The sequence below is a fragment of the Crinia signifera genome, chromosome 12, assembly GCF_055691185.1.
Source record: "Crinia signifera chromosome 12, ASM5569118v1, whole genome shotgun sequence".
NCBI lineage: Eukaryota > Metazoa > Chordata > Amphibia > Anura > Myobatrachidae > Crinia > Crinia signifera.
In genome coordinates, this window is record NC_139228.1 from 50,841,899 (window position 1) to 50,869,383 (window position 27,485).

General features: G+C 48.7%; 1 protein-coding gene across 8 annotated transcripts in view; it reads left to right on the plus strand.

Annotated features, from left to right (window-relative positions):
• Positions 1-27,485, plus strand: part of FOXN3 (forkhead box N3) — a 92,711-nt gene that overhangs the window by 42,044 nt on the left and 23,182 nt on the right. For all 8 annotated transcript variants that reach the window (XM_083166463.1, XM_083166457.1, XM_083166464.1 and 5 more), the window contains exons 3-4: positions 3,120-3,256; positions 18,243-18,307. In XM_083166463.1, coding sequence (XP_083022589.1) covers positions 3,120-3,256; positions 18,243-18,307 — 202 coding nt within the window. The remainder of the gene's footprint in view (positions 1-3,119; positions 3,257-18,242; positions 18,308-27,485) is intronic.

Sequence of the window (27,485 nt, forward strand, 5' to 3'; positions counted from 1 at the left end):
CATTACACAGATAAAGCTGCATTGCGCAGTCACCCAGCTGCTGACCATGATGGGGACTGAAGGGTTCCGCAGCGCTTTATTCCCCCAGGCGCAGATAGAGACAGCCAGTTTGGATCATCTGACGTATTCATTAAAAGTTGTTGGACTAATCTCTTTCTTTCTGATTCTATTGTCCCAGAGGACCAGATGTAACTCACATCACGCATGGTCATATTTACTCTAATGGCTATACCGGAGCAATCACACATTTGATGTACACTGACTGGCACACTGCATGCTTGATTCCCACTTACTGCCAGTAACCCTGCATTGTTTGTACCACTGCCATACCTGCCCCCGCATTGATTGCTCCACCGCTGTACCAGCCCCCTGCATTGTTTGCACCACCGCTGTACCTGCCCCTCCCACATTGTTTGCACCACCGCCGTACCTATTATTGAGCCTTTTTTTTTTCCACCTGAAAATTGATGTGGATTTATTGTGCTATATAAGATCCTCCAAATGCAGAATTCCCTGGGAGGGCTAAGCTGAGGTTCTGTGCGGTCTACCACTTGCCCGGGGTTGGGGGCGCACAAACAACCCCCTGTTAAGACCATGCGAGTATGGAGTGAATGGCAGATGAGATTGCAGTGTCTAGCTATGCACATACCCATCCCTGTATCATAAATGCTACATTGTTCTGTACGCAGAATAGACGATACATTGTGACAGCGCTGAGATTATCCACCATTCATCACAAGTCACTTGTTGCCTAGGAGACCGCTGGAAGTCGGATATTTCCCACTGGTTAGGGGTGACATGTGGTTACTGTTGCTGCAGACCACCTTCCATAAAATGGGGATTAATCGCTCATAAACTAGTCTGAGATATTGATTTTCTTCCTGACCTTGTGGGCAGTGCAAAAGCAGCGTTCACATTCCTGTAGGGGTCCTGGGAGCATCATAAATACAGCTGCACTATGGATGTTGCAGCAGTTGTGTGTCCGGTGCAGATATGCTGCATCTCTTGTGTAATCACAGTGTGCAAACTGCCACTTATGTAGTGCCAGCATATTCTATTGGATCGTGTTTGAGTTGTTATTGCTTTGTTTTTCCATAAAGTCTTGCAGCAGCTCAGAACTTGCATGTGTACTGGCAATGTGCAGATATTGATAGTTTTCTGTGAAAATGACCATGCAGTCACTGTACACCATGACTGGATAGGCTGAGCTCTTAGTAATGTTCCGGGCTCCTAGTGACTGGATAGGCTTCCCTCCCAGAGATGTCACTGGTTCATAGTGACTGTATAGGCTGTGCTCTCAGTAATGCCACTGGCTCCTAGTGGCTGGATAAGCTGTGCTCTGTGATGTCACCGAATTATAATGCATATTGGTTCATATACAGAAAGCCTAATTGCCAGAGTATGGGAATGCTTTTTGGGGGAAAAGGAAGAAACAAACCTATTTACAATGTGCTAGTGTTTGATCAAAGCAAAGTCTGGAAGAACAATGGGGGCAGTAAAATCCCTCTGGGCTGAGGATACTTTGAGTGGAGAATGTTTGTTAGCTGTGACTCTCCTCTACTACAAAGCTCAGGAGTCTATTAGATGGCTCTGCTCAAAGTCAATATTTAGAAGTACCTTTTATCTGAATGACTCTTGTCCTAGGGGTCAGTTGGCTCGTGCAGCAAGGCAGCGATCAATACTCTGATGTGTATGCTGCTCACCCAGGGAGTGTAATGCTGGGGTATATGGACGCAGCAGCCGGCCCAGGCAGGAAGTCTTTGCTCTGTATTACGGACACAGTGTATTATAACACAGCAGGAATTGTGGATAAATGAGTCTCTCTGTTATGAGTGATGTGAAGGGTCGGGGAGATGACAATGGCTTCCTGTGTCCTCGCACATCTACACTTCTAATAAATCTTTGTTTTGTCACTTATAATATGCAGAGCAGTAAAGGCAGCGCTTGGTGCACGGTTCCGCCTGTAAGCGGAGCTCTCCGCGTAATAAAGTGTTCCTATGGGGAGAGGTTTTTATGAAACCCTCAGAAGAATGAGGTCAGTAGATGTAGGGTCATGCACTCATGTACAGCTGTACAGGCTGGGGCCACAGACTCCAGCAGAAGCACATATACCGGGGATTTCAGGGTAAGAATCTGGGTAATATCTCAGACGTGTTTGCCATCCCTGGTAATCTTTAGTCAATGACTGTAAGGTACATACAGAACAATGTTACTTGGCGAAGTGGGGCCTGTTTGCAGCAGTGGCACGAGCTTCGGGAGCCAGGCTTGTTGTCAGAAGGCAATAATTGAATATATTCGTTGGTTGCGGCCGGCGGCTGCCAGCCGTTGGTTGCGGCCGGCGGCTGCCAGCCGTTGGTTGCGGCCGGCGGCTGCCAGCCGTTGGTTGCGGCCGGCGGCTGCCAGCCGTTGGTTGCGGCCGGCGGCTGCCAGCCGTTGGTTGCGGCCGGCGGCTGCCAGCCGTTGGTTGCGGCCGGCGGCTGCCAGCCGTTGGTTGCGGCCGGCGGTTGCGGCCGGCGGCTGCCAGCCGTTGGTTGCGGCCGGCGGCTGCCAGCCGTTGGTTGCGGCCGGCGGCTGCCAGCCCTTGGTTGCGGCCGGCGGCTGCCAGCCCTTGGTTGCGGCCGGCGGCTGCCAGCCCTTGGTTACGTCACAGATCGGAAGACTTGCACTTCATTTCAAATAATGTTGGCTTCCAGAGCCTTGGGATCGGTCAGTCAAAGGTTGATGTACAATTAGCCCCGAGCCCGCGCACCTATAGGGGATTATGTTGCAGGAGCAACGATAATATATGGGTTCGGGAGTTTATCCGGAAAATAAGTAATTATAATGCTGGGAAATAAAGGGCTATAATGGGATAGCGAGCGGCCTATAATCTCCACAATAGACTGTTTATTGCATCAATTTGTTACGCCCCAATGTCCGTATCATAACTTACTGTGTGTGGGGCTGGACTGGAGAGGGTATTTTACAATAAGCGTGTCGGCAGAGACACCCCTTTTAGAAATGTATTAACATCTGAGACTGGTTTGTGTGTAACTCCTGTAATACCCACACCCTGAACCCGTAGTTACTTCTACTGACCAGCTCCATCTAACTCTCTGTGTTTTCTCCTTGTGTTCCAGAGTATCGGGAAGGGATCCTTGTGGTGCATAGACCCAGAATACCGACAGAACCTGATACAAGCCTTGAAGAAGACCCCCTACCACCCATACTCTCATGTATTCAACACCCCTCCCACCTCTCCTCAGGCATATCAAAGGTAAGACGGTGCATCGAATACACAGAACTCACTTACTGTATATATGTGTTTATCAGGCCAACCTACCGTCCTCTCTGTTCGGATTTACCTGCACCAACTCTCAGTCCAGCGCTCTGTTCCCTGATGCATGTGATTGGCTCAGGGCATCCGTCCCATCCAGCGCTCTGTTCCCTGATGCACAGATTATACGTGTGGCGTGTCTGCAGTGATTGGCTCAGGGCATCCGTCCCATCCAGCGCTCTGTTCCCTGATGCACAGCGTGTACGTGTGCCGTGTCTGCAGAGATTGGGGCTCAAACTTACTCAGGACATTGTTGTCTGTGTGGCTGGATCAGTCCTGGACTGGAGCTCTAGCCATTTGTTTGTAGCTGTCGCCAAGCAACTTCCAGCTCCCATTAACAATTAAACCTGTTTTGTTATGGTTACAATCTGTTTGTTCATAGACTTTTCAGTTGTGACAGAACAATGCATGAGGTAATTGTGACCAGTCTGTGGGGGCAGGGATTTTTATCCAGGTAGTTGGCATCAGCATGATAGGTTATAGCAGTGTAATTAGCAGCCTCAGGTCCACTGTCCGGGGTGTCATGTGGCCTGTAATGTGTCCGGACCTCCCTTTTCCGTGCTGATAGGGGACACGAATTAGGAACCGGGTGCCTGACCATTCATATGCTTCAGCTAAGCATTCCAGGGAGACTTTGGCTATCTTGGTTTGTTTGTGGCTGTTAGCTGTCTCTGCGTATGATGATAATTGTGTAGGTATCAGTCTGCTTCCTTTTGATTTGCGCCCATGGGTATATGCAGAAGTCAGCGAGATTCTGGTCTGTTTTTCCCCATTTCTATAAAGTGCTATTAAATCATTAGAAAAGCAAAATCTCTGTAAAGAAATGGGCGGAACCCTGCAGATCCATGTGTCTGGCGTGCTCTTCCTCTATAGGTCACGTCAAAGGAAAGTGACCCAGGGCCCGCCCCTGCTGTTTGTTAATGAGATGTCTGCATACTGCGGTCTGTGCCTGTTCCACGGGCATTGCTGCGCTATACACTTATATGGAGGCACTAGGTTTTTTGCAGTTTATTTAGGACAGTTTCTTCATTACTTTATGGGATATGTGTGTTTGTGTGTGGGGGGGGGGGGAGGGGGATCAGGAGTTATTACTGTACTGTATTTCCCTGTGTTCCTTTTAAAGATTCCTTCCATTTCAGCCAGGGAACCGCAGAACATCATTCGCAGTTACTTTGGTACCAATTGGTTGTATGTCATTGCTAACTGGTGATGTACTGGGGATAGCTGTGATTCCCCAGTATTTTCTATGTGTTTGCGTGTGTGTATGTATATATTCTTATTAATATACACGCATTTTAAAACCCGATGTGGTTTATTGAGGGGGACGGAAGTTGCCCTATAAAAATCAGTCTGTAGTTGGCAACACAACCTTGGACGGATGTACCTGATGCCAATGATCCGCGGCAGGGCAGATATGATCCACCTGGCACTGCTTTGCATTTGTTCTGCAAGCCTGATGGATGCTCTGCGAGACGAAGCGCTCTTACATCTGTTCTGTTTTTTTTTTTTTTTTTTTTTATAATTTAAAGCGGGTTTAATGAAGTTTCTCTACGTCTATGCGGAGAACATTCCATCACATGCCCAGACAATCCATCCTTAGTGAGGGATGGGATGAACAGCTGGGCTTTAGGGGGAAGACTGCCGTAAGTCTGCCCTCGCAAGGCGATTAGCGTGATGGCAACCATGGCAACTGGAGCATCGTCATGGCAACGCATAGCGGAGACAGGTGCCGTTACATCACCAGGCTGTTAGTTGCCTGGCAAAAGAACAGACCATTATCACGTATAGCCGCACAGTTGCCATGGCAACCAGTAACCCCACGCAGCGACTCTAGTTGGCTCCCAGCCTTTTTCCTCGGGAGACAGCTACCTGCATTTGTCTGCTGTCTCGTGAAATATCCCAAATGACAACTCGAGGTCAGATGGCTTCAGGGAGGGAACATTTGACTCGCAGAAGCCTGGCACAGATCTAGTACCTGCACCAGTTCCCTCCCCCAGAGATGTACCTATCTTTGTCATGTAGCACCGGGTCACCCTGTACTGGGGGCTCCAGTCATCCCTACACTGCCAGAAGCTGGATTTATGTGCTGGCACTTGTAGTTCACCATCGGTTAGTGAAACATATTACACAAGTGTTTCCTACCTGATACCGGTAACAGATAATATACAGTTTAGTTTTATGTCTTCATTGTGCAGATCATAGTGTAATGAAACTTAACCTGTAGCAGTAAGACCACACATGACCTGCTCTGCAGTGCTACAAGATGTATAGAGCGGTTAGTCCTGGTTATGTATGATGTATAGAGCGGTTAGTCCTGGTTATGTATGATGTATAGAACGGTTAGTCCTGGTTATTAATGATGTACAGAGTGGTTAGTCCTGGTTATGGGACTCCTGTAGACGCCTTTCTTACCCCACAGTTTATAGGCCGATTAGACCAGATGTCTCATACCCCTTTTCCACTAACAACCTGGGTCAGACCAGGTAATGTGTACCCGGATCGATACCAGGTTGGACCTGGATTTATGAGACCATTCTACTACAGTGCTACCCACTAAATTTCTGGATCAGCCCTATTTAGACTACCCGGGTAGGGCCTGTTTTTTCCTATAGATTGCATAAAAAAGACCTTTCAAAGGGCTTTACCAAGGGGGAGGCCACAAAACAGGGACACCATTAAAGAAAACATTTCCTGATTAAAGAAGAGACCACAAATATTTATTTGAAAAAGTTTCTACTTTTTATTTTAGTCCCAAATATTCAATATGAAACTTTTTTTCAAACGTTTTACATGTCGTGTGTGAATGCACTTTTGAAAAACTGATTGCAGTATGCCGGAGCCATTGGTGTACCTAGACATGTAGAAAGTGCACATAAACATGTACCAAATGCACATAACAATGTCCCAGAAGCTCCAATCAGCTCTGTTTTTCAAATATACCGAGCATCAAATTGGGAGCATTTCCAGTACCCCTGAGCCCAGGTGCAAACCGGGTCCAACCCTAATCATTATCTCAGTTTGATTGCAGGGGAATCCAAACCGGGACATTTGATATGGGAGCATTTCCACTAGCAGAAAACCCGGGTAGGTGCACGTCCCCACTGAAATCACCAGGTTATTTCTGCTAGTGAAAAATGGCTATTACAGTGGGGCTTGTTCACATCAAGCGCTGAACCATCCCATCAGATAGTGACATTTAGGTGGCGACACTCAAGATGAAAAGTATTAGATAATCAGCAGATGATCATTTCCATGCGAGCGCTCAGTAATGCAGGTATGCATCTGAATGCTGAAAGCTTAAATCTGCACAGCAGCAACTAGAGAAATAGCCCCGGCTGCAGATTGCTGTGCAGTACAGACTATGCCGCTCTGCACATGGGTGTAAGCCGGCGGTCTGTGGAAGACCCATGTGGTCCGATGTGTTGTTATATTGTAGTTATTCTTCTTTGTAGAAAATACAGGTTCAGTTGTTGTAGAAGTAGGCAGATGGCAGTGCCCTTCTTTGGTTATGGGAACCTCAGGAGGGTGTGCACAGAACACCTGAAGATCCTGTCAGGCGGCCAGAGGGCACTTGGATTCCCCCCCATAGTGCGTATAACCGGACGTTTCCCTCATCTATATGTTGCAGTGAAAATTATTAAAGTTTTTCGTGTAAATGTGGCCTCTAGATGGCGGTGTTCCTAAATACTGCATCTGTTTTCACATAGTATCCCAGAGCCATAGATGCACCATATTGAGTAATATACTTAGTGTATTGTGTATCTCTGTGTTTGGATACAGATGGTGGCCTGATTATAGACTATAAGCTCCACTAGAGTGAATGCTCTCTACAGCGCTGCAGAATGTGTGCGTTATATAAATTACTAGTAATCATTTGAGAATGGCCTGTAAATCCAGGGCAGTGATAAGGAGATGTCATGTGTTGGTAAACCCTGCATACAGAGACAGAAATACATTGTTATTGTTTTGAAGTTCCGCCCTGGCAGGTTTTAGGCCACGCCCCTCTCATTCAGGACATGTGTGTGTGGGGGGGGGGGGCGATCTAGTAAGTGGATGGTTACCCCTCTCTGTGTGTACATCGGCCTGATTCGTGCTTTGCGAGGACGGACAGGCCAATGTGATGCTGGGGAACGCTGCTTTGCTGGCACCAATTAGCACTGTGATTTACTGAAAGAGGATTGCAATTTCAGGGCTAAAATGACAGGCAATGGGCACAAGGATTGGAAATGAGATTATCGCATTGTAAAGCTCCTTGCTTTTGTTCCGCTTTTTGCTCGAGTCTGTGAAACAATCCCGTTTGGAGATTGAAGTGGGAGATGAGTGTCCTGTGGAGTTCTTGAAGTGTCTGCCTGCGTAGTGACCTCTGCCTGGGGAAGACTTTTAACTGCTTGGGGGCTGCGAGAAGCGCACTCCATACAGTGGGGATATTGGGCCAGAACATTATAAGTAAAGAATCTGTATCACATGGGGATCCAGTCTGACCTAGAAGGGAATCACCATAGCGTATCTCCTGCAGCTGTGGAACTACAAGTCTCATCAGATTTATCATGCTTGTGTGTGTGTGTGTGTGTGTGTGTGTGTGTGTGTCTCTGTGTGTTGGAATGCTATGGGTACTGAGAGATGATGGGCCACAGTAGCTATCCGGTCAGAGGCCACTGTTCATTTCACTCGGTCACCTATAGTAACTATCACCTGGATGGACTGGAGCCACAACTTATCCGGGGTCTTGCAATAACCAGGGTTTATTGATCACGTGAATAAATCCTTAGACCATAGCAGTCCCCTCTTCTGAGTTTTGTTCCATGCCATGTAAAACTCTCTCTCCAGCTCTTATGGGGTTAATCCTGCTCTGGGACACTGCCCCCATTTAGCTTGCACATAAATGGTTCCTTAGTCTGAGGAGGGAGGGCGCTTAGAAGAGTGTTCCCTCAGGTCTCCATAGAGACACATACCAGTAATGTAAGATAATACGTACCATGTGTCCAGACGGCAGTGCCTGGCCTCTCCCACCACACACTCTGACCTACGGGATGGGCCACTTAATGTATACGTGTCATGTCCATACAGTCTGATAACTCATTAGTAACCCAAATAGGCGGCTTGGTTGTGTCGCACACTGCTGTGACCCTCTTCTTGCTGCATTGGCGCACAAGCGTGTGTCTGAATGTACAGGAGCTTTTGCAGACAGTTCTTGGCATAGTGGTTGTAGGTGCGAGATGGCATCCAATGTACACAACTTATGGGGGGAATTCAGTTGGTTCTGGAAAGATTTGCACAGCGGAATCCACCTGGCCGTGAAATGGGCATATTGGAAGCTGTAACCGGTGTGTAAATGCTGCAGCAACTGTAATCACCCCCCCCCCCCAAGTGCCACATTTGTCACTCCTCATGCTCTATGCCTGCGACACATCTGTAACCCACCTGAACGATGGAATGTCTCTGCACTTCCCAGTCACCGCCCCATACGTTCCTCATCCGGCATCCTTGTATGCTTACACCGTGAGATGATTAACATTGTCTTTGAGTCCTACTCAGAATATGTCCCTGAGTTTTATAAGGTCAGTCACCTTGTACCTGTAGTGTACGCATTGGCCAAAGACACTAGCTTTGGGGATTTATTTTTCCTCTGCACAAGAAACTTCCTGTGAGTAATTACTGGAGTAGAGACATGAGAACTGGACAGCAGTTTAGCAAGTGACAATGTCACATACAATAGAACACAACTTGTTCCCACTGCACTGGGGTTGTGTTTGTGTTATGCTTTGTTTTGTGTTATGCTGACGCATTACCACCAGAGTCTGGGCTATCCCGAGTCGTGCATTCCTCTCTTTTTTTATTATTCCTGGATGGTTTCAGATGAACCCAGAGCCTTTACTAATTAAGTTTCACTAACGTCCTATGGGATACTGGGAATCGTCTTAAGACATTGGGTATTAGAGGGTATCCACAGGAGACAGGCACACCTATAACTTTGAACTGGGTGTACTGGCTCCTCCCCTCTGATTCCCCACCCACGAACCAGTTTAGAAAAATGTGCCCTCAGGAGAGGATGCACACTGCTGGAGCTCCAGCGAGTTTGTCTTCAGTTTAATATCTTTTATTGTTTTGGTTGTTGACTTCACAGCATTGCTGCTTTGTGGGAAGTCAGAAGGGTTAAGTTGCAGGCCTCTTTTGTACCACTCACTGCGCCTTGGGACTTGGACGTGGTTCTAACCTATCTGCAGTCCTCTTGGTTTGATCCGTTGGAGTAGTCGGATTTAAAACATCTGACATGGAAGACTGTTGACCTGCTGGCCTTCGCTTCGGCCAGGCGGGTATCTGAGGTTGGAGCATTGTCACGTAAAAGCCGTTATCTGGTGTTTCATGAGGATCGAGCAGAACTCTGGAGTTCCACCTCAACCAACCTATTGTGGTCCCTTCAAGCTCGGCACATCCGGATATACCTCCTTCCTTAGATGTGGTTCACACTCTGAGTGTATGTCAAGCGCACGGCTAGAATCCAAAAGACGGATAGTCTCTTTGTGCTTTACGACACGCAGAAGAAGGGCTCTCCTGCTTCTACGCGGACTATAGCACATTGGATACGCTGCACGATCCAATAGGCATATGCGAAAGCTGGTTTATCCCTTCCACCATCGTTGAAGGCTCATTCAACCAGATCAGTAGGGACTATTTGGGCGGCTGCCCGTGGGATCTCGGCCCTGCAGCTTTGCAGGGCCGCAACATGGTCGGGTCATCACACATTTGTAAGATTTGACACCCTGGCCAGGGAGGATTCCCAGTTCGGACAAGCGGTTCAACAGCAGACTCCGCACATACCCGCCTATTCTGGTAGCTTTGGGACCTCCCCATAGTAGTAAACCCAGTATCCCATTGGACGGTAGAGAAAATAGGATTTTGGGTACCTACAGGTAAATCCTTTTCTCGTAGTCCATATGGTATACTGGGAGCCCGCCTCTGTGCGGCATTCCTGCTGTAAGACACTGTTCCTGGCAATGTTAGGGCTTGTTGTCAATTTTGACTTTCTTCAACAGTTATTGGTGACATCAGAAGTTATGATTCACCTCTTTTCTTATTTTTTATGTTTGGTTTGGGTGTGCTGTGAGAATCTCACCACATTGTTTGTTCACATACCTCCTCACATAGCTCTCCTTCGGCACAGTTTTTCATTAACTGACTAGTGGAGGGAGATAGAGGGGAGGAACCAGTGCACCCACACTGAAAGTTTTAATGTGCCTGTCTCTCCTGCGGAGGAACTATATACTACATAGTAGTGAACCCAGTATCCCATATGGACTATGAGAAAAGGATTTACTGGTCGGTACCCAAAATCCTATTTTCTCTGTGCTTAATTGTGTGTTGTGGGAAGGTTATATTCTCCAGCAATGGTGAGAAAAATAACCTGTGTCATTTGCAGCACTAAGTTTGTGCCTTGGTCCACTTCACAGATTACCTGTGAACAATGCATGTCTCCACAGCTTGGTATATCACCCCATCAGAATTGTCAAAAGCCTGAGCAGACAGTGTCGCCTCAATTGGCTGCAAATAGTGTGCATACCAAACAGGTGCAGCAGGACCTTTCGATTCTGTCTGCAAGGGTGGATAATATTACACCCACGCCGGGCCAGTCACGCAAGCGTGCTGCGGCCGCCATGTTGCCTGATTCTGATGTTGATTCTCTGGCAGGAGATGATGATAATGACTATGTTCCATATTTCATACCAGAGTGTTCCAACTGGATTTGCTGTATAGGTGGTCGGGGTCGCATCTTCTGATGCACAAGAACATATTCCTGTCACATCAGACCCGACAATCGCTCCTGTGGTGGACACATGCTCCAAACCTGCTCGCGGGAAGGAGATTCGGGATTCAGGATTGGATCCTCCTAACAACGGACTCAAGTCTGTTAGGATGCGGAGCGGTGACTCAGGGCCGATGGACAATGTGAGTCGAAGCTCCACATAAATGTCCTGGAGTTGAGAGCTGTGTACTATGCGATCCTGCAGGCTCAATCGCTCCTTCAAGGTCAAGCGGTTCAGGTGCAGTCCGACAATGTGACGACAGTGGCAAATGTCAATCGCCAGGGCGGCACAAAGAGCAGGTCCTGCATGAGGGAGGCTTCCAAGATCCTGTCTTGGGCAGAGATGCATGTGATGGCGCTATCAGCCTTCTTTATCCCGGGAGTGGACAACTGGGAGGTGGACTTTCTCAGTCGCCACGCCCTCCACCCTGGGGAGTGGAGCCTGAATCCCAAGTATTTGCGTCCATTGTGGAGCGATGGGGTTGTCCGAAAATATACCTGATGGCGTCCAAGTTCAATCACAAGGTCACCAGATACTTCTCTGGAACCAGGGATCCCCAGGCAGTGGCCATAGATGCTCTGACAATGCGGTGGTCGTTTACCCTGGTTTACTTGTTCCTGCCTCTTCCACTGCTGACAAGGGTACTCAAAAGAATACGAAGTCAGGGAGTGGAGGCCATTCTAGTGGCACCAGATTGGCCAAGAAGGGCGTGGTTTGCGGATCTTCAGAGCCTGTTGGTGGAAGAGCCTTGGCGTCTACACCTCAGAAGCAATCTGCTCACTCTAGGTCCCTGCGTCGACCAGGACTTAGGGCGGCTTCGTTTAAGGGCCTTCACACGTCTGTCATATCCACAATGATTCAGGCAAGGAAACCAGTGACCGCAACCCACTACCACCATATTTGGAGGAAATATGTAGGTTGGTGAGAGGAAAATGTTTTCCGCCAGCAGAATTTAATCTGAGCAGATTCCTGAGTTTTCTGCAGGCGGGTTTGGATTTGGGACTACGCTTAGGATCTCTAAAGGTTCAGATTTCGGCCTTATCAGTCTTCTTCCAGAAGAAATTGGCTGGTTTACCGGAAGTGCAGACCTTTCTCCAAGGAGTGCTTCATATTCAGCCTCCTTTTTATCCCGCCTACGCCGCTGTGGAGTCTGGATGTGGACCTGACTTTCCTGCAGTCCTCCTGGTTTGAACCGCTATCAACTGTGGAATTAAAGTACCTCACCTGGAAAATGGTGGTGCTTTTGGCGTTGGCCTCTGTTCGTAGAGTCTGAGTTAGGGGCTCTGTACTGTAAAAGCCCCTACTTGAGTTTTCATGAGGACAGAGCGGAATTGAGAACAAACCCGCAGTTTTACCTTAACTGGTTCGTGGGTGGGGAATCAGAGGGGAGGAGCCAGTACACCCAGTTCAAAGTTATAGGTGTGCCTGTCTCCTGTGGATACCCTCTAATACCCAATGTCTTAAGACGATTCCCAGTATCCTATTAGGACTACGTGAAAAGGAATTACCGGTAGGTATTAAATTCCTATTTTTAAAGTGCACATGTAGAATACTGGGACTTGTAGTGCTCCTGTTTTCCTGCAGTATAGCATTGTTTGTATTGTGGTTTGCTTGGAGCCAGATAATTCTACCGTTAGCTGTTGCACACACCATGTTATCTGGTTATACACGCTGCATCTCATCATCCCTACCAGTAATGACTTTGTTATAAGTGCGGTGAATACATTTCCAAACCCTGTCTTCATCTGTAACACTGCGTCCATTGTGTGCACAGTGTGAGTGTGGAGCCTGCTCCTCTGCTATTCCAACTCTGCAGCTTCTATTGGATGTGCAGAGCCTGTATCTCTGCTATTCCGACTCTGCAGCATCTATTGTACGCTCAGTATGTATGCAGATACTGCGCCTCTGCTATTCTTGCTCTGAAGCCTCCATTGTATAGTGCTATTTGGTGCTACCTGGGACAGAGGCACAGAGTGGTGCTTATATAGGAAGCAGGGTTCGATGCTACCCAGGACAGAGGTGCAGAGACCAGCTACATCATGTACTCATGAGCTAAACCAATACATATAATACAACCAGTGGTTTTACTAGGAGCCAATGCTGTCACTGGGAGTGCAGCCTGGTAAGTCACTAGGAGCTGGTGACTTCACTGAGAGTGCAGCCTATCCAGTCACTAGTGACATCACTGAGAGTGTAGCCTACCCAGTCACTAGGAGCCAGTGACTTCACTGAGAGTGCAGCCAATTCAGTCACTAGGCACCAGCAACATCCCTGAGTGCAGCCAATTCAGTCACTAGGAGCCAGTGACATCACTGAGGGTGCAGCCTATCCAGTCAATAGGAGCCAGTGACATCACTGAGGGTGCAGACTTACCCAGTCACTAGGTAGTAGATTAAGGCTGGGCAGTTAGCCTGTATTGCATGTTATGCTTACAATGACGTCTCCTATTTCTGAAATGCTTGGATTGGGAAGTATTATGGATATCGGTGGTCTCTGTGGCTTGTAATATTTGCATACCATAATGAGATCCAAGTCTATACACACAGCCTGAAGAGTGTTGTGCATGAAGTGTGTGTGTACACGGAGCTATCAGACAGCAGAGGTGTCACAGTCTGTCACGCTCCATAGAAATTCCATATGTCACAATATTCCGTACTTCAGAGTTAGCCTAGGGGTCACAGCCTGTATGTGGGGTACAAAGATCAAAAGAAACAGCCCATTCATGCTAGAAATAAGGGAAGACTCTTATCATTTTTCTAATGAGGACTTGGGTAGCATGTACAAGGACCACGATGGCAGCCTCCGACACTCCTCTGCCCGCCAGGGGAAATCTAACATAAAACACACACAAGACAGAAGTCTGCCATTCTGTGCAGCAGCCAGCATCTTCCTGTCATCCTCTGTGCGTTTGCTGGTCTCCGCCGCAGTGCTTACCTTGAAAGCACTGTTTCCCAGAGTGGTGGATGGCCTGTGGCGCTTCTGTCTCACAGGCTGCATTGTTGACTGTCGCTAAGCAACGCCATAATTGTAATATTTGCTGTCACTACACACACTGCTCCCCTTGTTTTGACAATCGTGTTGAATGAAGGGAACGAAACGCCCAGATCCTGGACTTTGCTGATCAGGTGATTGGCAGCTGCAGCATAAACACCGCTCTGTTTAATGACTGCATCGGGCGGGTGCAGAGACCCTGATATATAAGCGCTGCGGGAAGCCACAGTCAGCCCTAAATCACTTTCTTGTGAATAGGTCTGCTCCTTTATTTGCACTTAAGCCTTTTGGTTGATGCTCATCTACTTACAGGTGTATTGGTAGTAAATGTTATTGTTTATACCAACCATGGGTATACTTCAGGGGAGTGTTCTACCCTTTATACACTAAAAACCCTGGTCTTTGAACACGGGTGTTTCCAGGGTCGGACCCTGCTTCCTACCCCATTTACACAGCAATTCGACCTGGGTCAGACCAGGGTCTGCACCATTTACACTGGATCTGGATCAACCCTGCCTTGTCATTACAAATGGGCTGCAGCAGCACATCATCACCCCTCTGCCCATTATCACCCCCCCCCCCCCCCCCCCTCCCCTGCAGCATCAAATCTCACTCACACACACCTGCACATCATCACCCACCTGAAGCATTACATAATTTCCCCAACCCAGTGCGGGGTCCAGCCTCCAGGCAGCGGGGCCAGGTGGGGGGCGAGCTGTCAGGCTACTGAGGGGATGCTCGCTGCTGTAACTCCCCCCTGCAGCCGAGGGGGTTGAGAGTGGAGGCAGCGGAAATAAGCAGTGCAGGTAGGCAGGGGACATCATCACCTGTAGCATCACATCATCACCGACCCCCCCCCCCCCCCTCCCAGCGCGGGGTCCAGCCTCCAGGCAGCAGGGTCCAGCAGTGCAGGCGGGCAGGGGATCCATCCAGCGTATAGGAAGTTGCCAGTGGGGTCCCTCCAGTGTATGGGAAGTAACCCGCGGGGTCCCTGCAGCGGATGGGAACTAGTAGCGGCAGTTCCTAGCCGCCGCAGGGACACTCACCGGTTAATTTACAATACGCTGGAAGGCCCCCGCCGGCCACTTCCCATACGCTGGATGGACCGCCTGCACTGCCGGACCCCATGCTGGGGGGGGGGGGGGTGATGTGATGCTACAGGTGATGATGTCCACTGCCCACCTGCACTGCTTATTCCCGCTGCCTCCGCTCCTGACCCCGCAGCTGCAGGGGGGAGTTACAGCAGCAGCGAGCATACCCTCCGTCTCCCCCCTCAGCAGCCGCAGACACCCCTCTCCCCCGCAGCAGCTGGGGACAGCTTCCCTAGCGCTGCATGCTGTGCCTCAACCCGCAGCGGGACCATTTACACCGGCCTCTAAACGGGTCCTAACCGTGTTCTACCCAGGTCAGGACCTAAGTAGAGGACCCGTGTAAATGGACACAGCTTGACCCCATTTACACCACCGAAGATCTGGGTCTGACCCACCGCTGACCCGGATTTTTCGGCTGTGTAAAAGGGGTTTTTAGAGGAGAAGGGGGGCTGTGTCCATCCATCTGTAACTGCCACAAGCCGGTAGTCTCTAGCGCTGAGCATGGGAAAGTGTCAGATGCTGGTGATTAATGCAGTGCTGCTGACGCTGGGCTCCATATAAGTAATACTGAGGAGATGGGCACAGGGGCACCCTACACCCATTATAGACCCGTCATTGGTCTCCATACAGCCTGGACTGTCAGGAACTAGTGGTGTAGCCAAAGCATGTGTGTGCTCTATTATATAGCTTATGTTAGTCATACATTGTACTGTTCTGGATGTACAATTCTGTGTTATGTGCGGTCTATTTATTACTACTGCACTGATTGTCAAACATTAGGGGTACAGGTAACACGTGGGCAGCCATGGGTCTATGTGTGTGTCATATAGCATCCCCATCACAGAGAGTAGGGAACAGAAAGGCATACAGATCCTCAGGGCATGGGTCATAGGATCACCCACAAAAGGTCAACATAGGAACAATGCAGACACAAACAGTTGACACATGAGAAGGTCTAAATGGGTTTATTCACGCTTTTGTGGCAAGTCGACCAAATGCATGTCTACACAAAGTCTGGGTCCCATTTCAAGGTACAGGTTAAATGTAAATGGCTTTTTTTTTAGTTTGATCTTTCTATCAATCAGATAAGATGTTGCCTCTAGTTCTCTTGTTCTCCCACGGTTACACACAGAGCCGCAATCCTGTGTGCAGCTCACTTCCCTTATAAATATTTGATTTCAGTCTCTTGTTCTCTGCACCTTCTATATCCAGCTATGCAATGAGATGAAACCACTCTGCCTAATGCTATACAGCATTGCTGAGGAGCACAGACAGTAGCTGGCATCAAATAGCAATGAATTACGTACGAGGCAGCATTCATCGGGGTGAGGGGTCTCTTTCTAGAATCCGTGCCCAGTTAGACATAAGTAAGACATATTTCTCTGGTACAGTAAAGCGGTCATGTATATGTGGTGGTCTCCGTACCTTTTTCCTGAGCACCAGGGTTCATGAAAGGCCCCGCCTTCAAGAGGTGATGGTCCTTGCCGGGCACTGACAGGTCGTCTATAGATCTAGGCTTAATTATAAGACCCCAGACTAGCTCACCCTATTGTTCTATAGCCCTTTATGGGCCCACTCCAGCTGCACAGGCAAAGATTCCAGAGCTCACATTGTTTACTTAAATGGCCTCATTAGTGATTTGCTGCAAAAGCCTTACTTGCCTTCGAGGGAGACCTCTATAAACACAAGCTGCATTCTGCTTTCAGAATATCCAGTCACTGGGAGCCAATAACATCACTGAGTGCAGCCTATCCAGTCACTGGGAACGATTGGCATCACTGAGATTGCAGCCTATCCAGTCACATCATTAAATACAGCGTACCCAGTCACTAGCAGTGACTTCACCTGAGAGTGCAGCATTTCCAATCACTAGGTGCCAGTAACATCTTGAGAGGGCAGCCAATCCGGTCACTAGGTGCCAGTGACATCACTGAGGGCAAACTATCCGGTCACTGAAAATGCAGCATTTCCAGTCACTAGGAGCCAGTGACATCACTAAGTGCAGCCTATCCATTAGCCAATTATGTCTCACTATGAATGCAGACTATCCAGTCGCTAATAGCCAGTGACATCACCTGAGTGTGCAGCCTATCCGGTCACTGAACATGCAGCCTATCCAGTCACTAGGAGCCAGTGACCTCACTGAGAGGGCAGCCTATCCAGTCATTAGGAGCCACTTGTACAAAGTGAATTAATCAGCTGGACAGTGCAGTCTGAGGGAATAAATGTGTTGCACATATTAATGTCTTCAGCAGAAATCCTTCCCTTCTCAGTGACATTGTGAGTGTGTCAGTTTACTCTGTCTGTACATTTCTTGTTATATGGAGCTATATATTCTGTGAATGGTCTTGCAGTGTTGGGATGAGTATTGAGGGTACCGGCAGAGGCCTGGTTATACACAAGTCCCAGCTCTGTGTGTGTGTGTGTTGAGATTTCCTTTGTTGGCCGGGAAGATGAGATGAATGAGCGGCAGAGATGTGAAGAGCTCTTCTGTGAATGATCTGCCGGCCACAAATCGCTTCTTAATTTGCCTGAAGTATGGTTGGGAGGGGGGCAGGGGCCCATGTGACTCGTGCTGCTGCAGGCCTGTACGCACGCCTCATCTGTAAGCCATGGAATGTCTTCAGTAATAGGGTAATAACCTGTATTATATGGAATTATATCAAGGAATAGTCAGTTCCTCATCAGACTTCAGATGCCGTACTGTCTCCATGTATGGTACAAAGTCATATGGGGACAATGCGGACATTATCCAGGGGAAATAAGTGGCTGATGTCACATGAAATGAATCTGTGTAGAAACACATGTAAAAGACTGTATAGTGATCCAGATGAATGGCGCATGGAAACACTCTATAGGGACTCTTGTAGGGACAGACAGATCATGGATAGAGTCCCTGATGTAGGACAGGCACCCACTCTGTGGCAGGTATAGAGAAGGATTGGGGGGGGGGTCTGCGCCTGTGACTATGTGGCCAGCTCGGTATTCTGGCAGCTTGTTATGTGATACATTGTCTGATACATGGTTTCTCTCTGTCTGCAGCACATCAGTTCCACCCCTGTGGCCTGGAAGCAGCTTTTTCAAGAAGAACGGAGCTTTGCTGCAAGGTAGGTGCCTGGCTCCTGTCAGTGTGGCCCCAATCTCTCACCCTTGCACATACCGACACAATTTTCCATCCAATCAGACTACCTGGGGGTGTGGTACAGGTCAGGGCTCTATCATTTTTATAGTAGGATTATGGTGATGGATACTGTGACGTCAGGACACATGCGCTGGTCGTGTCACGGTAACCGTTTCATATTACAGATGGGTATGGTGGAAAGCAGCCGTCCCCTGTGAATTCACTGTATCTCACATTTACACACCCATGTGTCAGTGACATACCTAGATGGGGCTGCTATAGCCAGGGACAGAGGGGTACTATGACACTGCCCATCCTATCAGGGTGTTATTACAGATGACCTGATCATCACGTTTAGGGGCCTTTTAACAAGTCCATTATTTCATTAGACTTGAAGTTTTGTAATGCAGTAAAATGGTTAATTAGTGGCGCATACAGTCACTTTCCAACTTCCCGTGTGTATGTATGTTGCTTAGAGACCGGCACACCACTTCAAAATATAAAGAAGTGGTGTGCCGGTCTCTTCTATTTTTTTAAAGGGGCCTAGGCACTTAGACATTTGCTGAGCATTCTGACCAATGCAAGATCACTCACCACACAGCGCTGTGTGCTGAGCAATCGGTCAGGGCCAGTCCGATGAGAACTCTGGCCCCGACAGATTAATATCCAGTGTCCTGGATAATATTCGCCAGCCAGTGCACTGCTATCACTATGGCCCCTGCATACGGAAAAATGTAGGGGCATTTTCTAAGCGATGTAGTAGCCCCTAAATTGCTACATGTGTAGTCTCCATAAGGACAGTATGAATGTAATGCTTTAACTACAGCACCAGATTGGTGTAAAATAGGTATATATTTATCTCAAAAACCGGCACTCACTGGGTTAACCACCTTGCTTGCTTGCTTGCCCCCAGTGACTTCCTAGGATAAGATCTCACTCCAGCCAGAATATATGTACATTGAAGGCGGCACTCAGATGTTTTTCAGAATAAAGTGCACCTTTGCACTTTATTCTGAAATACGTCTGAGTGCTACCTTCAATGTACATATATAGGTGTGTGTGTGTGTGTGTGTATATATGAACAGGTTTCGTGCCTTATTGTGTGCTCAAGCTTTTGGGGGTACCCTTTCCCTACCATATACCCCATGAGGACACTGCCTCTGACATTGTCCCAGGGAAGTTTGGCTAGAACAAAGGAGGCAGGTTAACCCCTCCTCGCAGTCTTTGTGATCAGACCTGGAGATAGTTGAAGTACAGCCACCTCTTAACTAAACAGGCGACGGTTTAGTGGCGCAGTTTCGTTTCCATAGCAGCCCCTAGGTGTGGCTGGAAATTACATGGTGATAGTATGCCGTCGGTTAAATGCTAGGTGTGTATACAAGTTGTTATGTGATGCCTGCAGTGTATGGCCTTAGCAACCTATTGTGACGGCCCTTAACCCCTTCTTGCTTCATAGTATCATACACTAGATGTGTGCACAACAAATAAAGGGCATTACGCTTACATTACATGGTGGAGGAGAGTGTGTTCCCCTTAGATACGGCGTTGCGCAGCTCTGCTCTTCTATGCACCCACTGCCAGTAGCTCCCTGCAGACTGGTATGCCATCATTAGGTTGGCATATGTTTTCATGTTTTGTTTTTTTAAACGGACTTGTTTATACTTCAGCATCCCAGTGGGCTTGGAGGGAGTGTAGCACACTTGTATGGGGTCCATGTCGACCTAAGTTGACATAGACTGTAAAACCAGCAAAACTCACGTCAACCTTTTCCCATGTCGACATTTTTCTTGTGTCTACCTAATGCACGGATAGCGTTTTCATGTATTGACTATTTGACCGTCGACCTAATGGGTCATGACCCCGCAGAAAATGGGCAAGTTCTGAGTGTGTTACATGGTGCCCCTAGTTACCAGCGGAATCGGGACATCTGTCAGAATGAACTTAGGTCTACAGTAATTAGGTCGACCCCACTAGGAAGGTCGACCTGACTTAAGGTCGACATGGGCCAAGGTCGACATGACTTAAGGTCGAATTTGCATAAAGGTCGACATGAGGAAGGTCGACTGGTCATAAGGTCGACATGGGTTTTTCACTGTTTTTTTATCCGAATGTCGACACAGTTGGCAATGAGAATCGGACCCTCGCTTCGCTCGCAATGCTTCAGGCACGGTGCCTCGCTGCTCTCGGCACACTATTTTATTCTCCCACCACGCCCTAGTGGATGGTAGGGCATGAAATACCGCCTGTCGGCACATGTCGGCTCAAAAAACAGTGAAAAACCCATGTCGACCTTATGACCAGTCGACCTTCCTCATGTCGACCTTTATGCAAATTCGACCTTGGCCCATGTCGACCTTTATGCAAATTCGACCTTGGCCCATGTCGACCTAGTGGGGTCGACCTAATGACTGTAGACCTAAGTTCATTCTAATAGATGACCGCATCCCTTACCAGCACACTGGCAGAGCCCTCAGGATTTCTGCCCCTCTGCTGCTTTGAGTCAGTGTATTGGGAAAATGCTCCATCTGGGAATGTGCCACCAAAGGTGCTTGCACTGTTTGTGTAGCGGCTAGCTGTGAGGCCTGCGCCATGCCAGTGAGTTTCAGGCTCGTGTTTTCTCCTAGATCCCTCACCAGTTATCACTTGGATTAAACATTCCTGCTTGTGTTTTGAATCCAGTTATTTAAAAGTAATGATCTCCTAGCTGTTAACCAGGCAGCATTGCCTAAATTCAGATTAATTTCTCATTCGCTCCCTGAGAGCTGTGTCTGTGGTGCACGTGGTCTTGGTGGCATACGTTTGCTCTCCTCGCGGCACTACGGATATAGTTGCTGACAGTGTTTTTCCATGTCTGCTTTGGCTGAGCGAGGATTACTGGCATTTTTATGTATTTCTATTCTACCCACAGTCTGGTAATCCGATGCATAGTGATAGATTTCTGGTAACACATTATTGCATGTAAATGTAGGTCAGTATTTCGTACAGTTTGTCTCAGTGTAGTTTGTGACATCCTACGACTAGTCAGATTGTAAACTCCTGTGGGTCAGGACTTAGGGGTAGATTTATTAAGCTCGGTGATGTGATAGTGTCTGGTTTTTATCATTGGCCAATCAGCTACACGTCATTTTTTTCAAACCAAGCCTGTAACTTCACAGTTAGGAGCTGATTGGCCGGTGATAAAAAAACCAGACACTTTATCACTTCAACGAGCTTAATAAATCTGCCACTCAGCACAAAATCTCTCAATTGATCATGAGATACAATCTCTAGGAGCTATTTTCTAAGCAATCTGACTAGATTGCTTAGGGAGTAAGCACAGATCTCTCTGTGTGTATGCCCCAAGAGATTAATTATCTCCTGCAAATTAAGTCAGTGCATGCACTCAAAATCTAGTTAAATTGCTTAGCAAGTGAGTGAAAATCTGTGTGTGTACGGAATAAGAGCTACTGATCGCAATCTCTCATTCTGAACCACTACCTGGCCTTTTTATTTGATTAAGCAAAATCGCTTAGCACAAATCTTTGTATGTGTATGGGCTATTTCACACGCTCCGGCCGGGCAGCGAAACCCCACACGCCCAGGAAGCCGTGCCGCACACAGCAGTTTACAATGGTGGGGATGGCCACAGCCCGGCAGTGGTGGGATCCAGCTGCAACCGGGTGGCTGGGCCGTTGCCATCCCATGTGAATGGACACATTTGTGCGGTGTTTCGCCGCCCGGCAGGAGCCGGAGCATGTGAAATAGCCCTATGTGATCTCCATGGGAAATCTGGACTCCAGGAAATCGCCTACCCTAAATAGCTTAGCAAAATTGCTTAGAAAACATCTCTATGTGTGTATGCCCCTAAAGACTGTAACCAACTCCTCCCAGCTCACAGTGCCAATAATTTGCTGCCATAAACAGGCTGGAACCACTTCTGTTAGGCTCCTGCTGCCGGCACCTGGATCACCACATCCCCCTAGGCTCCTACTCCGACACCTGAAACCCCTCTTCCCAGGTGCACCCCCCCTCGATCAACGCATCTCCATAGGCTCCTTTCGACACCCGGAAACATCTCCTCCCAGTTGCCTCCCACCTGGATCACTGCATCCCCCTAGGCTCCTATTCCCAACACCTGGAACCACTTTGTTTCGGCTTCTGCTGCCGGCTCCTGGAACAGCTTCGGTTAGGTTTCTGCCACCGGAACCTGGATCACCACATCCCCCTAGGCTCCTGCTCCGACACCTGGAACCCCTCCTCCCAAGTGCCTCCCACCTGGATCACCACATCTCCCTAAGCTCCTATTCCCGACACATGGAACCCCTCCTCCCAGGTGCCTCCCACCTGGATCGAAACCTCCACCTAGGCTCTGACTATGACACCTGTCACCTTTCCTCCCAGGTGCCTCTCACCTGGATCACTTCATCCCCCTAGGTTACTGCTGCTGGCACCTAGAACCTCATTACCCAGGCTACAGCTATAGCAATAGAATAATAGCGCAGTTAATAACATCCTTAATGAACAGTTGTAGTTATGTTATGTAATTGAGTTTCTATATGTTGACTATTTTGTTTAGATCTCTTCGATGGTCTCCCAGTTCCCAGCGTTCTGCCGGTCCTAGCGTCACAGCCTAGGACTAAACTTCCCTCATAACTGCAGCCGCCGCTTTGGTGCACACATACAATAGGAAAAACAAACTGCAGACCTTGGTCTAATGTTTTTAAATTGGCTGTTAACCCCTCCAGTTCCAGAGAGTTACTGGGACCTAGCCACAACAAGCTGCTTTTGTTTTATCCTTGAAAAGCACTGTTTACATGGGTGTCGGACAGTTTCTCGACAGTCATTACCCCGACGTCGGAATCCCGACAGTCAAAACCTCGACACTCGGGGTCCCGACGGCCACCGGCTATTCTCCCTCGTGGGGGTCCCCCATAGAGGGAGAATAGAATAGGTGGCGAGCCACCGTTCCCGCAAGGGGCTTTGTTGCGCTTGCCCCGCTGTCTGAGTCCGGCCAGTCGGGATCCCGACCTCTGGCTAATGACTGTAGGGATCCCGACTGTCGGGACCATATACCACACCCTATTTACATTTGGTAATATTAGCTGTTATCTGGCATCGTCAGTCTGGACAGTCGGGATCCCGTCTGTTAAAATCATGCCCCCTAGTGGGTGCACCATGAAATATTGTCTCTGGAACAAAGCAACAACTGTGAGATACAAGCACACACAAGATTAGACTGTGTGTGTATGTCTATTGTTACATACAGCGCTGGACACTGTCTTTTTTATTTTGTTAGACAGTAACTCGGCCTGTCCGTTCAGTGGGGCTCGGTGACGTCCATAATGCTTCAGTCATGTTGCAAGAGCTCAGTGATTCAGCCTCTCCCGTCTGTCTCTCCCCGAAGTTTGGCTCTGTACAAGGCCTGTAGATTGCTAGCATTCCCTGATGCTGGTTTCTCATGCTGCAACATGAAAGAAGCCAAACTGGTTTCCTGCCCCCTCCCAGTGCTAATGTTAGTCATGTAGTGCTGGCACATTTCCTCGCTCCCCTGTGCTAGGCCAGGCATTAAAACACACACATAACACAATGCCACTTCTAGTTCTGTTTTGGAAAGTAGAGACGTCATCACATACTCTAGGCCAGGCTGGAGGGTGCAATATGCGCTCTGCAGTCTAGGCCGGGCTGGAGGGTGCCATATGCGCTCTGCAGTCTAGGCTGGGCTGGAGGGTGCAGTATTCGCTCTGCAGTCTAGGCTGGGCTGGAGGGTGCAGTATTCGCTCTGCAGTCTAGGCTGGGCTGGAGGGTGCAGTATTCGCTCTGCAGGCTGGGCTGGAGGGTGCCGTATGCGCTCTGCAATCTGGGCTAGGCTTGAGGGTGCCCTATTCGTTCTGCAGTCTAGGCTGGGCTGAAGGGTGCCATATGCGCTCTGCAGTCTAGGCTGGGCTGGAGGGTGCCGTGTGTGCTCTGCAGTCTAGGCTGGGCTGAAGGGTGCCGTATTCACTCTGCAGTCTAGACTGTGCTGGAGGCTGCCGTGTATGCTCTGCAGTCTAGGCCAGGCAGGAGGGTGCCACATGTAGGTGTGAGCTTGCCTGATTTCTCTCCCAAATGAGTCGCCTTTTACTGGCGCTCTGAGTGCAGCACATTACTTTCTTATTTTTTATGCATTTTTTATGTTCCCGATTTGGCTTTTGTAGAAACCATGGCGGTAAATCCAACTCCGCTGCTATTTACCCAACAAATTGTGCTGGGTTGACCTTGAACATGTATCTATTTATAGGAGGTATGACGGCCTGTCAGAGCCTCTCGCCATATTATTCCTGACAGTTACTACACATGATACAGCGGCTGAAATTCCACTGCCGGCTGCTCTATTGATTAAACGCCCAGTTAACCGGGTGAGTGCTGGGACCCAGACAAGTCCCCACGGAGGTGGTCACTGGGGAATGGCAAATAGAATAACTTGTACATTAGTGCTGACTGCTCTCTTTCTGCATGTTCTGTAGCAGCCCTTTCCGTACAATACAATATACATAAACCATCCACTTACTTTACGTACATCAGCAACACTGATCCCAGGATCATTCCCACGGTGTTCCTCACTCAATGATCCTGGTGATCCGACACTCATTCCCTTCGTGTTCCTCACTCGCTGATCCCGGGGATCCGACCCTCGTTCACATGGTGTTCCTCACTCGCTGATCCCAGGGATCCGTCCCTCGTTCCCATGGTGTTCCTCACTCAGTGATCCTGGTGATCCGTCCCTCGTTCCCATGGTGTACCTCACTTGCTGATCATGGAGATCAGTCATTCCTTCCTATGGTGGTCCTCACGGGATGCAGTTAAAATCCCGGCGGTCGGGATCCCGGCATTCAGAATCCCGACCGCCGAAATCCCAACACATTCTCCCTCCGTGGGTGTCCACGACACCCCTGGAGGGAGAATAAATTAGTGTGCCGAGCGTAGAGAGGCACCGGGCCCGCTGCGTGGCGAGCGCAGCGAGCCCGCAAGGGGGGGCGATCAACGTCCCCCCCCTTGTCGGGATTCCGGCGTCGGGATTCTGAATGCTGGGATCCCGACCGCCGGGATTCAATACTGAATCCGGTCCTTACTCGCTGATCCCGGAGATCCATCCCTCGTTCCCATGGTGTTCCTCACTCAGTGATCCTGGTGATCCGTCCCTCGTTCCCATGGTGTACCTCACTTGCTGATTGGGGGGATCAGTCATTCCTTCCTATGGTGGTCCTCACTCGCTGATCCCGGAGATCCATCCCTCGTTCCCACGGTTTTCCTCACTCCCTGATCTCCGGGATCCATCCCTCGTCCCCATGGTGTTCCTTACTCGCTGAACCCTGGGGATCCATCACTCCATCCCATGGTGATGTCAAAGTGGCATAAAGTGATCTTCGTCCCCTGGCAGCATCTGTTCCGACAGCTATCTGACATTTACACAGGTGATAATTTTCCTTTTGAAGCTTTTTCATTACTTATGGTTTTTTTTTTAGCAGATCCTGCATTCTAGGGGGTCGGTCCTATTATACCCGATGTGTGCGGATGATTTGCAGAGTGCAAATCATCACAATACCGGGCACACTTTACATTGGTCAAATTCGCTGAAAAGTGCTTGCACCTCCTAGGGGTGCGAGCAAATTTCAGTGAATTTGGCCCTGGGAAGGGTGCGAGTTAGGGTGCAGTTTTCACACTGAACTTAACCCTAACAGCAACTCACACCCTTCAGGGTTAATAGAATCTTCCCGTATCTCCATTTTAGTAATCCCACTTTTATCTTGTACATTGTGGGGATCGCATGACATAGCTATTACAGGACATGGGAAAGTCACCTGCTATGGGCAGGTCTGAAAACCAATGTGGGTCACAAGCCGCACCACCTGCCAGTATTGGCGTGGGTCTGAACCTGCTGAAGGATATGTCTGAGATCGCACCTTCTGCTGAATAGCTGTGGTTCCATCACCCACAGTGTACGACCGGGCTTCCAAAAACATGTACCTAGTGTCTGACTGGGAATCCTGACCAGTCATATATAAAATTCATTGGTCTGTCTGCGGGTTATGCATACGGACAGCCCAGCACCGATTGGGATGTAAACAGCTCAAAGGTGGTCCTGTTGGATCCTGGGCACATTTTAGAGGGGGTTAGGGGTCAGACCACCCGTGCATGTACACTGGGTAGAACTTTGACTTGGGGTGCCTGTCTGGACCTGACACTGGATGGCTTTGGGTGAAAACTTTAACAACTGCCAGAAATGACCAATAATCAATGACCTATAATAACCAAAAATGAATGATCTAAAATAGCTGACACAATGAGTGTGTTGGAAGAGCTGCTCATTATCTTATCCATCTCATTGGTAACTTATTAACCTGAAGATTTAAACCTGGGCAATGCCAGGTCCTTCATGGAGGACTATAATTATAACCTGCAGTACTATTGGGGGCCACATTACTGTGCATTATGGGAAAGCCCCATTACTGCTGAAATGCTTCCTACACATTGCTGGATACAGGGCAGCCTGCAGCTACAGAGCACGGCTGAGGGGACGTCCTGAATAGGCCCTGCTTCTGCCTTATGCTGTCCTGGCACAGCTCTAATGTTGTGGAGAAAACAGGGCATATATTAGGTAGCATTTTGCTTGGCAGCTGACAATGACTGGGCCCCCTCCATCGCTCATCTCCCGCACACAATAGAATACTGTACGGCTTTCAGAGAGCCGCTAGAGCCTCTTGTCACAAGCAATCAGTGTTCTGCTGCTCGCCGCGATGGAGCGGAGGCTGCGCTGTTGTTAAACCATTGTCCCAGGCTGGCTGAGCAGATTGTTAGAGTGGATCCTTCCAGGGTTCACCTATTGTGCAGAGCCGCTGTACCTTTTGTGTGTGAGACCAGTGACCCGGCAGATATGGGATTTAATGCAGCAAGCCTGAAAACATGTCTCTTCCGTTCAGTATAATCCCTTACTCCGCTCCTTATAGACTGATTGCTGCAATTCAGACCTGAGGAGTCAATATACCCTGGTCGCACGCTGTGTCCGTTCCTATTCCCCCTTTCAGAGCGGTCCTCTGCCTGCAGGCTACATGTACACTGTTATCAAGAGACTGCAAATCCTATATACACCCCTCTAATTATGTGTTTGTGGTATGTTATATGTCCCGTGTGTGTGTGTGTGTGTGTGT